Source organism: Eptesicus fuscus, chromosome 12 (assembly GCF_027574615.1).
Source record: "Eptesicus fuscus isolate TK198812 chromosome 12, DD_ASM_mEF_20220401, whole genome shotgun sequence".
NCBI classification, from domain to species: Eukaryota; Metazoa; Chordata; class Mammalia; order Chiroptera; family Vespertilionidae; genus Eptesicus; species Eptesicus fuscus.
The window spans coordinates 17,426,380-17,440,232 of NC_072484.1; the positions used below are offsets into that span (position 1 = coordinate 17,426,380).

At 47.2% G+C, this 13,853-nt stretch overlaps 1 protein-coding gene across 1 annotated transcript in view; it reads left to right on the forward strand.

The window, feature by feature from the left end:
- Positions 1-9,396, forward strand: part of BFSP1 (beaded filament structural protein 1) — a 29,879-nt gene extending 20,483 nt beyond the window's left edge. Inside the window, exons 6-8 of the mRNA XM_054724127.1 lie at positions 3,018-3,238; positions 6,218-6,303; positions 8,347-9,396. Coding sequence (XP_054580102.1) covers positions 3,018-3,238; positions 6,218-6,303; positions 8,347-9,311 — 1,272 coding nt within the window. The 3' untranslated portion in view covers positions 9,312-9,396. The remainder of the gene's footprint in view (positions 1-3,017; positions 3,239-6,217; positions 6,304-8,346) is intronic.
- Positions 9,397-13,853: the final 4,457 nt, after the last annotated feature.

Below are 13,853 nucleotides of genomic sequence, written 5' to 3' on the forward strand. Positions count from 1 at the left end.
CTCCTGACCAGGTTGAACCCACAACCTTTTGGTGCATGGGACGATGCTCCAACCAACTGAGCCACCTGGCCAAGGCCATTTCCTTTTTAAAAAAGACCTTGGATCCAAAGGAGTCTGAAATAAAGATGTTGGCCTGCCTGGATGCCCTCATCTAGAGACTCTAGGGGAGAATTGCTTCCAGTGTCATTCAAGGTGTTGGCCGAATTCAATTCTGTGTGCCTGTGGGCCCGAGGACCCTGTTTCTTGGCTGGCTGTTGGCTAAGAGGACTGAAGCAAGAGGTCACCTTTCAGATGGGGTTCACCGTGAAGCACTGTCCTGGGTCCCTATCTACCCCTGCTGTGCAAAGGCAAGCCCCACAACTATGCTTGAACACTTACTCTTTCATTCAACCTTTACTGCCAAGCTCAGGAAGTTCAAGTTGCCACATGGCACATACCTTCTGCCTGCCTCTCTCCAGTGTCCACTTTGCTGCTTTCCTCTAAGAACCCCTGGACTGGCTGTGGGCTGCTGTCTTCTCCTGTGGTCCTGTGGCTCCTGACACCTGCCCCTTTGCTTATCACTTCTCTTTCTGGAAGTCCCTCTTTCTCTTCAGTACCCAGGACCGGTCTCACTATCCCCTGGAAGCCTCTGACACCTTTCAGCGCCAGAGGGCCTCTCTGTGTGCTCCGTGATGCTCTGGGCATGTCTTTGTGACCGGGCTGCCTTCCCCACGGAACTGTGGGCTCCTAGACGGAGGGTCTGTGTCTTGTTTTCCGACAGCCAGGCTGGTGCTGGACAGCGCCCTACGCCTGTGCTGAGGTAGCTCACCCAGAGACATCGCGTGAGCCTCCTTGGAGCTGGTGAAGGTGGGCCTCTTATTATTTTTCCTGAACACCCCTCCTTCTGATGAATAGTTTAAATGATTGAGCTGTAAGGGCCACATAGATGTGGACGTAAGTCCAGTTTTACAAACCTGGTCAGCACTTCACTGGACTTTGGAATCTTGGTTGTCTCAGGCAGAACCACCCGGAGCACCAGTGCCAGTCACAGGTTGCGACTCATCCACGGAGCCTCCGGCCCTGAGCAGGTGGTCCTCCCACAGACTCTACCACAGGACAGCCACCAACCACCCACCAACTCATGAGATATAAGAAAGATCGTGCTTGCCCTGGAGGTCCAAAGATTATAGATGACATTTTCCTAGTGAGAACACACTTGGCGGGGTGGGTCTGATGGGGCTCACACCGAGTCCCCTGTGTCTTGTGCCTTCTGTAAGAGTAGGCTGATACTTGCCTGTTGACCTGTGGGAATGGGGAGTTTTTCCCGGGCCTTGGAGTGTGCGTGTGTGTGTGGGCGTGTGTGCGCACGTGCATGTGTACGTGTGTGAGCATGCACACTGTTCATCTACAGCTGGGAGGAGGCTGAGGCAGCAGGGTCCTTAATTTCTGAAAGTGTCTCAGCCTGCACAGGTGGATCTGAATCCTGCTGTTGTATCTGTGAGCAAGTCACTGCCTGTGTGCCTCAGTTTCCTCATCTGTAAAGTGGGAATAACAACAGCCTAAGGTTGTGAGGCTGATGAGTTGATCCACATTAGAACTCACCAACACAGTCATTACTCTCTCACTCCAGGCTGGGGAACCCCTACCCAAAGGGGGCGATAGGTCTCTTCATACACAGTCTTTTTAAAAAATATATTTTATTGATTTTTTACAGAGAGGAAGGGAGAGGGATAGAGAGTTAGAAACATCGATGAGAGAGAAACATCGATTAGCTGCCTCCTGCACACCCCCTACTGGGGATGTGCCCACAACCAATGTACGTGCCCTTGACCGGAATCGAACCTGGGACCTTTCAGTCTGCAGGCTGACGCTCTATCCACTGAGCCAAACCGGTTTCGGCCACAGTCTTTTCTTTTACTCTTTGTTCTGAACACTTCAAACAGATAAAAGTGAGAGGACAGTCTCAGGACCCCAGGTCTCCATCCTCCAGAACATGCCCCCTGGTGGAATTCTGAAGCAGTCCCAACACCTTGTCAGCAATATCTCAACATACATCTCCAGCAGGTGGAGGTTATTTTTATAGAATGCAAGACCATTAACCCACCTTTAAAATTAATAATTCTATAGTATCACTAAGTGTCCAGGGAGGGATCAGGTTTCCAAGGGTCTCATAATTTTTTAAACTGAGGTGATCTTTACATATAGTGTCACCATCTTCAGTGCACAGTACGCCTGCTTGACAAATGTATGCAGTAACCTACCTACAATCAAGATTTAGGACAGTTCCCTCACCCAAGATTCCCTCAGCTGTGGTCAACCCCTTCCCCACCTCCCGCTTGCTGCTGGCAACCAGTGAATCTGTTTCTGTAAATGGCTCTTTGTACATTGTCAGAAGCTCTAAAAGTGAATATCAGGCCACTTTTTCTATTTTCCCACCTTAATTTGGACTTCCCTTGAATTAATATGCAAATAATATTTCCCTGAAGTTATTTTATGTAGACATGAATGTGCACACACATGCAAAAACACATGCACACACATTTTAGCTACCAGAGGCCTTTTCTGACTGCCCAATCGGGAAAATTAAAGCACCATAGTGATTAAATAAGAACAAGGAAACACTCTCCCCCCTGAATTATTTCAGTAAAATTAGCATCTTATCTGTTTAGTATGTGTTCTTTTTACTTATTTTTTGGCTATCAGATTTATGCCAACTCATTCAAGTATGAAGAATATACTTTATTTGAGTTGTACATTTTATTCCATGGACAGCAGTCTTCTTATTTTCTGAGGTTGTCATTTTCAGACTGCCTTTGGGGAGCTACGTTGAGGGCTGATTTCAGTGGGTGCTGTGCAGGTGTGAGGGAGAGGGAGCTCAGTTTTCACATTCCTCTTGGGCTTAAGGATTCCAAAATGATTCCATTGCTGATGAGAAATAAACAAAACTTGACACGCTGAGTCCAGATTTCCCCTGTCAAGTCTGGGTTTTAAGGGAGAGGATGGGATGGGTTTCCTTACAACTGTGTCTTTGCCCACAGACAGCGACCCTGGAACAAGCTATTAAAGACGCCCACGAGTGTTACAATGACGAGATTCAGCTTTATAATGAGCAGATTGAAACCCTGCGGAAGGAGATTGAAGAGACTGAGAGGAGCCTGGAGAAGTCTTCCTATGACTGCCGGCAGCTGGTGGTCGCCCAGCAAACCCTGAAGAATGAGCTGCACCGCTATCATCGGATCATTGAGAACGAAGGCAGCAGGTGTGGTCACGGAGGGACAGCGAGGGAGTGCCTCTCTCTCCATGCTGCTCACTCACTCATTCCACAGATCCTTGTTGAGTGCATTCTGTGTGCCAGCTCTAGGCAGTGGGCAGGTGGCAGGGAGTGAAACACAAAATCCACGATTTCATGGACCTTGAATACTAGTGGGGGTGGCAGATGATGAATGAATGTGTAACAGAGGGAGTATGACCTATGACAAGTGCAGTGGAGAAGATTATAGCAGGTAAGAGGGAAATGGAGAAGAGGTTGATGGTAGGAATGCTTGAATTTTGAGTTGGGCAGTCAGAAAAGGCCTCATGGAGAAGGCTACTATTTGCTCCATGGGCCTCTGAGGACATAACTGTCTTAGAAGATGGAATAATCAGGAGTATTTAAGGAGATGCTGCAGGTGAGGTTCCTTAGCACAGTGCCTGGTACCACAAGTAGTTTGAGCTGTTGGTGTTATTACTGCTACTGCCAGCATGATTTGTACCACCTGGTTGGATCTATAAGGTGGCCATCAGTATGCTATCTGGTCTTGTTCATAATGGAGCTGTGACTTGAATGCCACTCACTTCAAGTTGGGAAATAAATCTCAGTCTCTGTTTCTGTCTCCATCTCATCTACATCTACACCTTTACCTAGAGCTAAATCTACATCTTCTACTCTACATCATCTATGCCCACACTTATACCTACATCTACATTTACATCTGTATCTACACCATTTACCTGAATGTGTACATCTACGCCTACATCTACATTATCTACCAGTACATCATCTACACCTCTACCTATATCATCTATATCTATGCCTACACTTAAACTTACATGTACACAATCTACATATATATCATCTATACTTACTAGTATATCTATATTTATTTTATCTACAGCTACACACTACATTATCTACATCTGTGTCATCTGTATCATCTATATCATCTACAATCACACCATCTAAGTCTATACTTATACCTACACCTACATCTACATTTGTATAATCTATACCCATACCTATATTATCCTATATAATAAAGAGCTAATATGCAAATGGTCATCATGCCCTCACACCATAACGGCTCAAACACTCAACACTGGGTGGGTGTAGAGGCAACCAATGGTTGTTTCTCTCTCACATCGATGTTTTTCTCTGGGACCAGCCAGCCATAAATGAGCTCGTGAGAGAGGAATGGGGACCAGCCAGGCTGTGGGCCTGGGAGAGGGACAAGCCGCCCGCCCTGCAGTCCCGGGTGCCAGTGGCTGCACCTGCACCTGCGGCCCGGGAGAGGGACAAGCTGCCCACCCCGTGGTCCTGGGCGCCTGTGGCTGCAGCCCGGGCAAAGCCACCTGCCCATGGTCCCCTGTGGCTGCAACTGGCTGGGCGAAGCTGGCCCAGGTCCTGGGTGCCTGCAGCCAGCTAAAGGGATGTAAGCCCGGGTCCCAGGTGCCTGCAACCAGCCGAAGGAGGGAATCCTGGGTCCCGGGTGTGGGGCAAACCAGAAGCGGTTAGGGGTGCTCAAGCCAGCAGGGGAGCAGTTAGGGGCGATCAGGCTAGTAGGAGAGCAGTTAGGGGTGATCAGGCAGGCAGGCAAAGGTGGTTAGGGGTGATCAATCAGGCAGGCAGGCAAGTGAGCAGTTAGGAGCCAGCAATCCCGGATTGTGAGAGGCAGTCAGACATCCCCCAAAGGAGTCCCGGATTGGAGAAGATGCAGGCCGGGCTAAGGGACCCCCTCACCGCACCCATGCATGAATTTCGTGCTCTGGGCCTCTAGTATACATTATATACATCTATACTTACACTTACAACTACATCAATATCATCTCTACCCACTCCTAACCTACCTCTACATCTATGTTATCTGTATCTTTATCTACATCTACATCTATGGCTGTATGGATATTCATATCCAATTTTATCATCAGAAAGCAGATTGGAGACCACCGCTTCATATAAGGATTCTGATTCTCTATTTAGCTGTGATTCTTTGATTAATTCTTGCTGATATTTGAGGTTTAGATTGAATTAAAATAGAAGCGCCCAGAAGTATTGCACAAAGAGCAGTTCTTTCTTTTCTCTGGGTGCTCTGTCTTAGCAGCAATTACTTGAGTGTTTAACAGGGAAAGTAAGATTTTTTTCCTCTTGTTACGGTCAATGTATCGTGCATAATTCCAAATTATATTTATGCCACGGTGAACATTTTATGCACACATTTATGAAAATAAGTCTTAATATACTAATTTCCAATTGATAGAAATGTTATAAGCATTGAAGCACTCCCGAATGCTTTTTACGCAGATTCACCAGTTGCTTATGCTTTGTCTCAACTGCTTTTCCCCCTCTTTATTTATATATATAATGCATATTATTTTTAAAATAACAAATTGGAGATATTATACCCTGGTTGCCCTAAATACTTCAGCCTGGGATGGGGATTGTTTTATTAAAAAACAAAACAACAACTGCCCAGCTGGCATGGCTCAGTGATTGAGCATTGGTTTATGAACCAGGACATCATGGTTCGATTCCCGGACAGGGCACATGCCCAGATTGTGGGCTCCATCCCCAGTGTAGGGCATGCAGGAGGCAGCCAATCAATGATTCTCTCTCGTCATTGGTGTTTCTGTCTCTCCCTCTTCCTTCCTCTCTCAAATCAATAAAAATATATTAACAAACCGCCCCCCCAAAACAACAACAAAAACCCCCTGTTCAACATAGTAGTGGCATTGTGAGATTATAAGCAATTCCCACTTTACAATGTTTCTGTGTGTTTCACAGTTGGTGACTTGAGCTCAAAGCAATGATTATTTCCTTTACATTCTCATCCAGTGTGCAAATGTTTATGTGGCTCATGAGAAGTTTGATCTAGGGAACGCTTTTGTTATTTTTGCTCATAATTAGTGGGTCACTTTTACCCCCTGACCATCTGTGTGGCTTGAATTAGAGATGGTGACCACTTCTTTCTGGTCTTTCTGCCAGGCTGAGCTCCACCCTCTTTGAAGTGCCTGTCACCCTATTCACCACGGGCCGTGGAGCCTCTCTCAGCCCTCAACCCAGCGGAAAAGGTAATGCTCCCCAACCCTGCCTTCTGCTGTTTTCTGCCCTCAAAAAAAAAAAAAAAAATGGAAAAAATTAAGTGGCTTTATTCTTGAACTTAACATTCATGCTTCCTTCCAATCTATCAGGAAAGTAAACTCTTTTAGGGGAGGTCTCCTTCTCTCCCTCTCTGATACACTCCCACATGTACTAAGGGACTGAGCCAGAAAGGTCACAGGGGAAAAAATCAGACTGTGGGGACATACTACCTTGGGAATGCTACCCTCATATGAGACATATTTAATGGGGGGATACAATTCAATATTCTGAGTATTGAATTGCACCCCCCCTAATTAAATGAATTATTCTATACAAAAGTGTCTGGAGCAGAGAACATGCTCAATGATTGCTCATTTTTTCTTCTCTTCACAATTGAGAAGAAGTAGATTGGATGGCAAGCATGGCTTCTGCCTTCAACATTCGGTCCTTTGGGGAATGTTTCTTGCACCTGTGAGAGGTCACCTCTTAGCTAAACCTCCCCGGTCCTGGACAAGCAAACAGTGTTCTGGGAGAAGAGAAGATGGTAATGCCGCATCCCCAGACTTACAGTGCCTTCAAATCCCCGTGTCTCGGAAAGCTTAGAGGGGTTTGAGGAAATGGGGTTCTGGAGTCAGAACACTGTTGGAAGGGGCAGCAGGTCCCAGTCGCCAAGCACCCAGGGCCAGCTCCAGGGCTGTGGCCCATGCACGAGGGACCCTGCACTGCGCTTATGCTCTGCTATCAGTGTCTTGACATTCTTTTTCTGTTTGTTCTGATTTTTTCTCACCCAGGATATTTTTCCATTGATTTTTACAAACAGTGGAAGGGAGGGGAAGAGGCAGAGAGAGAAACATTGATGTGAGAGAGACACATCGATTGGTTGCTTCCCACCTACAACCGAGGTACGTGCTCTTGACTGGAATCAAATGGGACCCTTCCTCTGGCCGACGCTCTATCCGTTGAGCCAAACCGGCTAGGGCTCGGCATTCTTAATCATTTTGAACAGGGGGAACTGCCTTTTTCTTTTGCACTGGGCCCTGAAACTCTGTAACTGGTTCTGCAAGCACCCCCTTCTTTCCTATCTGCTCCCCACTGGCTTCCTTTGACATGCCCCTCTCTGCATTCCCTCCTTCCTTATGGCTCCATGGCCTTTCCTGGCACTCCGCTCTTTCATCGTGAGTCATGCTAGATGCCCTTGCTTAGCCCTCTGGTTAAGAGAGGGAGGGGATGCAGAAGTCCTTTGGGATGAAAAGGTTAAAAAAATCACCATGTGAGTGAAGCAGAAAAACCTCATGGATGAGACAGGGTTATATTTTGTGTGTTTTCTTAAAGTTTTAGTTTTTCCTTTTAGCTAGTCTGAAGAAATAAATATGGCCTCGGGAACAGGGGATTCCTGTGAGTTCTGAGTTTAATAGCATCGCTTCCTCTTTACCCAGCAGGAAGGGGACGCTGATCAAAGGGTGGTCATGTTTACTTAGCTTGGGATGCCCGTGCCACAAGGGAGCAACCTTGTGGAGTCATACGATTCCCATGCCTGAAGCCACTCTGCCCATGTCAGAGGCCCAAGCAGCGCTGCCCACTCACCTTTGGGGAAGTCCAAGGTGGGAATGACTTTGTGGAATGGATTTCCTTCATCTAGTCTATGGATCCAAGTAGCTGCTATGAGCTCAGCAGGTTGGACAGGAGGTGTTGCTCCTATCAACTGTTACTGAAATAGAATTGTGCATCTCAATAAGTTGTACCCTATGGGATGGGAACTGTGAGAGTCAGAATAGCAATGTCTTCCCTCTGTAAGTCCAGAGGAGTCAAGGGACTTGTATAAAATTGCACAATTGGTGGGTCCTTAACATGGGCCCTGGATGCTACAGATCTAGACCTCTTTCCCCATTGCTTTGCCCCATAAATAGTAAACCCACTCCAGTGCTAGGTGTTGGTCTCTAAGACAGCATAATTTTCAATGAATGCATTTTCTCCCTTTCATTGACAGTTATATTTGATTTGTTGCCCATTTACTTTTTAATTTTATTTTTAAGATTTTGCCAGAGCTGTGCAGGATATAACAACAGCAAAACCAAGACCAAAAGGCCCCCCTAAGACCATTCCAAGGAAAAAGGAGATTATGGCTAAAGACAGAGGAGATGAAAATTTGGAAGACACACCACTGAAGGGCCCGAAAGACACAAAGCTGGTGCAGGTGGTAATTAAAGAAGAAGAGGAATCTAAGCTTGAATCAGGGGGTGAGGCAGCTAGTCCCCCAACCCCAGAAGGAGGTTCAGAGGACGTGCCAGATGGAGGGCAGATAAGCAAAGCCTTTGGAAAACTCTGCAAGATGGTCGAGGAGAGAGTGAGAAGCCCCGAGGAGCCTGAGCCCCCAGTTGACCTCTACCCCAAAGGGCGCTACGTGCTGGTCTCTGGGGATGCCAGTTACGTGGACCCTGGGTTCTGTTCTGTGTCTATCCCAGCCAGGGGTGGAGTGGTTGTTTCTACTGAGGACGGCTCTCTGCATCGCGACCGTGCTATGGAGCCCTCTCCTGAGCAGCCCCCACCCCCTCGGGAGAATGGACGGGGGTGTCCACAGGGGAGGGAAGATGGACACCCGCCCAACCAGCATACTGCAGGCAAGGAGGTTGAGAGAGACACCGAAGAACTGAAAGGTCCGGGCGAGAAGCAGGATGGTCAGAAGGAGGATGAAGGGCCCAGGAGGCCCTGTGTCGTGGTCTCACCTGGTCCACAGGGACCGTCTGCACCTCTGCCCCAAAGGCCTGGGGCCAGTCAGGGTGGATCTGAGGCGCAGGGGGATAGGAGTGGCAGCCGGCAGGAGAGGAGCCCTGCCGGGACTTTGGCTTATGAGAGGGTGGAAGTGATGGAATCCATGGAGAAGTTTTCAACTGAGAGCATTCAGACGTATGAAGAAACCGCTGTTATTGTGGAGACCCTGATTGGAAAGACAAAGGCAAACAAGAAGAAACTGGGAGACAAGGGCTCTCCCAACCTCTAGGCTCTGCAGGAATACCCCATGGCCACTGGAGGGACGTGCTTTGATGTGTAGAACAAATGATAAAGAGTAGGGGTTCCTGTTTGGATTAGACCTTAGTTGGCCGGTCTGGCATTGCCAGTGAAGTCTAATTAAAAAGGTTTGTTTTGCTTGCAGATTGTTTGTCTAATTAACAGGGGCATTGGGAATGTAGGTGCATCAGCCACTCGGGGCACACATTCTGTTAAATGGCCACCAAACCGTGGTTGTTTAGGAGAGAGACATGCCCTTCGCATCGGTTCTTTGAGACTCAGCAGAGTGTCTAGATTTCACACAGGAAATGCTGGTTGATGGCATTCGCTCATTTCCATTGCATTTCAAGCACAAGCACAAGCACAAGCTCACACGGAGGAGCGTTTTGTTAGAGGTAAAATGATTAAAGGTATCTGTCTTAGTTTGGCTTCCCCCAGAAGCTGATCCCAAAGCAAGGCTTTGAATGTAGTTTCTTTTTTAATAATTAAAAAATTTTTTTTTTTTTTTTTTTTTTTTTAGATAGAGAGAGAGAGAGAGGGAAAGAGAGAAAGAGAAACATCCATTGGTTGCCTCTACACCCACCCGGAGGGGACCGAACCCGCAGCCTGGGTATGTGCCCTGACTAGGAATCAAACCCACCACCTTTTGGTTTATGGGCTGACGTTCCAACCAACCAAGCCATGTCGGCCACGGCTGAATGTAGTGTCTTAGGGATGTGATCTCAGGAAGCACCAGTAGGGCAGTGGAGAGAGAGGCAGGCATAGAGGCAGCCAGTAAGAGGTGTGCTGCCAGGCCGGTTAGCACTGTGGGCAGCTGGAGCTCAATCCTCCTGTCCTTCCCCCTCCCCCCCCCCCCCCCAGGGACTCTGGGAGATGGACTAGACCATGTGTCACAGAGTTATCCTACCTTAGGGGTGAGGGAGCAGGGTTTTCATCCACCACCTCCTGTCAGCCAGTGGGGAGGGCTGCTCCCGGGGCATTAATATGGAAGTACACGGAAATGGTAAAGGTCATGGGGATATAAGTGGGACACCATGCCGTCTGCCGTAGGTCAGGTTTCAAAAAGCAAAATCAAATGTCACCTCATAGTTCCTTGTTTAGGAGTTAATTCGTCCAACAAGCATTTATTGAGTATATACTATGTGCCAGAACAGTGTGCTATGCTGACAAGGGGAGGCTTGCAGATTTATTAATAGTCACTGTAGTATAATACGCTGTAACATACCTGTGTGTGCATTATCTTGTGCACACATGCACACATACATGCACATGTATACACAGGTACCTACTATGCCACGTGCTAGGAAATAGAAATGACTTTAAACTAGGAACTTTACAGAAATTTTTATGTGGCCTCTAGGCATCTATTTTTCTACTAACAGTCCCAAAGTGATTTTTTATTTATACTGATTAAGAAAGTAACCCTTCCCTGTGTAGGTGCTCCAAAATACAAAATACAGAGTAAACATGCTCACACGGATTAGTGCATCTGCCTGAACAAAAGCATCTAGGAAGACAACTACACACCCTTACAAGAAAATTGATGGAGTCACAAGTTACATTCTCTTATTTCCTTGTTATGGATAATAGAAAGAATATTAAATGGAGTCAGCTTTCTATTTAGAGCTTTAAAAAATCTCGTTCTGAATTTATTTGAGGTTTTGATTTCAATAAAGGAAAGTGCTTTTGTGTTGTTTTGTTCTAAAAGATGAATGGAGAACCTACTCCACTGCACAGTTTTAAAATATTTATGATTTAAAAGCTTAAGAGAGAATGATGGAAACCATTAGCTAGTGCCCAGAATGTACTAGGAATTTGGGCCAGTATATAGGTTTTATTTAGCATAAACCACTGCAAACCTTTTTGTCTTCCCCATGAAGTCTTTTTAGTTTTTGGACTAAATGTTCAGTTAATATTCTTATTTTAAAAGGCAAGCGTATCTCTTTGGGAAGAAAGGTAATTTTTATATTCAATTGATAATAAAAAATGGACGCTTGGCCGGTGTAGCTCACGGGTTAGAGCAGTGGCCCTCCCACCAAAGGGTCTCAAGTTCGATTTCTGGTCAAGAGGGAGAAGGCACCTGCTCCATCCTGCTTGTCCCCATCGCCCCAGCAGCACTTCGTCACCCTGGCGGGGGCAGCACTTCCTGCAGCAGCAGCTGGATTCAGTTTTCAGTTTTTCCGACATTTGCAGAACCATGATCATCTCCTCAGAGATACCTGCACCAGCCAGTTGAGTCCCTCCACAGACATCTGGGTCTCTCAGGGGCCTGCCATGTGCGCTCACTCGCCACCCATGGGCCGGGAGGGCGAGTCGGGCGTGTGGTGCCACTCTCCAGGACCTCAGCACAGTCCCAGCAAGCCCCTGGCTCCTGCCCATGTTAGGCTGCTTGGTCCTTGTGATACTTGAGTTCTTTTGCCTTCCTGATTAAGCAGTTAGTATTTCTTTATACGACTCAGTTGAGGGTGCTTTATATTCAGTTCTCTCTGTTAACATCACTGCTGGAATTCCTGTCTCCTGACCGGTGAAGAAGGGGCATGAGACAGGAAAGGGAGGCGCCAACACAGGCGGCATTAACCTGCTGCCACCGCTGTGGGCAACTGGGGTTCCGTCCCCCTGGGGACTGAAGAGACCAGGCAGCACATCTTCAAACGGCCTCAACAGGAGGCCAGGAAGCTGGGACCTCCCTTCCTCAGGTGAGGTGGGCCTGGGGCACACCAGGTCTGGCGCATCTCTGCAGCCAGAGAACACCTGGTAGGGAGAGAGCTCCTTGGCATGTACAAAACTGTCTATAGGTGACCTCTGGGGTGGGCTGAGGAGATAGCTAGAGGGCAGAGGTTGGCAAATGTTTTCTATAAAAGGCCCAATTACAGGCTGTATAGCCTCCGTTATAACTACTTCACTCTGCCAGTGTAGCATGGAAACAGCCAACGACAATAAAAAATAGGCATGGTTATTTCCAATAAAACTAATTCCAAAAGCAGGCAGTGTGCTGGGTTGGGTCCCTGGGCTGTAGTTTGCTGATCCCTGATGTAGGGCATGCACCAGCAGGGTCTAATACAAAATTCAGTTTACATAACAGGAGACACTGCTAACCTGGCATCTCTTTCTTTCTTTCCTCTTTCACGTTGCAAAATTCCACTGAGGTTTCTCCTAAAATTGTTGTATCACAGGTTTGTAGTTGGGATGTTGCTGGTGAATGAAGTCACTTCAAACTCATATGGCATTTGGCGCATTGATAATGAAGGACATCATTCAGGTGCCTTGATTAGTATAAATGCTTGACTCCAATTTCTCATGCTTGGATAAAAGCAAATAGATGCCACAAAAACCAAATTGCCTTATTTTATTAAAAGAAATAGGGCTTTTGAAATGAGGTGTATGTTCTCCAAGAAGGTATATCCTTGGCCAATAACTTCACTGTGCTGGGGCAATTACTAGTCACAAGTGTCCCTTCACCTACATGCTTGTGTCCTTATGACCAGGAGCTTACCAGGTGGCTTATCTGTCACCTGTGGTTGGTCAGTGGTTCCAGGACAGGGGCCAAAAGAGAAAAAACAGGTTGCAGCCTCTGCCTTTTGTCCAGCTTGGGGCAGCCCATTGGGTGTCCTCTTTGGTGTAAAGGGACATCTTTGAGCGTGCTATGAAATGGGACAACCCGCCCTGGGATGGTGTGGAGGGTTGGCCTGAAGCCTCCATGGTGGAAATAGGTGACGGTTAACATTAGACCTAGGGAATTCCCAGCCTCATTTGGCTGTTCTGGCATCTCAAACTCTGTGGGTTGAGATCTCTAATTGCCCCCATTCCACCCCAAACCACGCAGGACTGAACCATGAGGAATTTAGAAAGACAGAGTCTTCATCTTTGGGCCAATTGCATTTCTTACGGTCAGTTCATTCTGTTCCCAGGTTCACAAACAGTGAGTGTCTTCTAAGTTTCAAGAGAAAAATGAAGCTGACAGGCTGGCTTGGAAAACTTGCCTCAGATCAGACCTCGATTCCTGGTCCCTTGTAAATCCCAAACCAAATTCCATCAGATTTTCTTGAACCCAAGGGAAGGGATTCTTGGCAACGAAATGCACAAGAGACTATTGGAAGAACTCAAGTACTAAGTTGATTAATTTGCAATGCAAAGAGGGGGGCCATCTTTCCTGGAGATGCCATGCTAGTACCCCTTATGCTGAATTCTCCTCTTCTGGTGTTACTGTCCTTGGGAGGCCAGATACAGCAGCAGGAGGCTGTGGGTGGGCATAGAATTAGACCATTGGCAGGAGAATGGTGCTTCAAGGCACTTGTCTGGGATGGCTTCCCCAGTGTATTAGGTTCTCTCTTCAACAGACTTCAGCTCTTCAGAGACTGGAATTCCCCTTTACACCAGTCTCTGTGTTAGCCTATGGCTGAACAGCGCCAGATACAGGCTTCCTGCACTCACCCCAGACTCTCCATTTTCCTAACTCCTATGAGCTGAGTCCAGGCTCCTCCTAGCACCCTTTTTGTTGACAGGGAACCACCCAGCTGGCTACAATCAAAGCTCC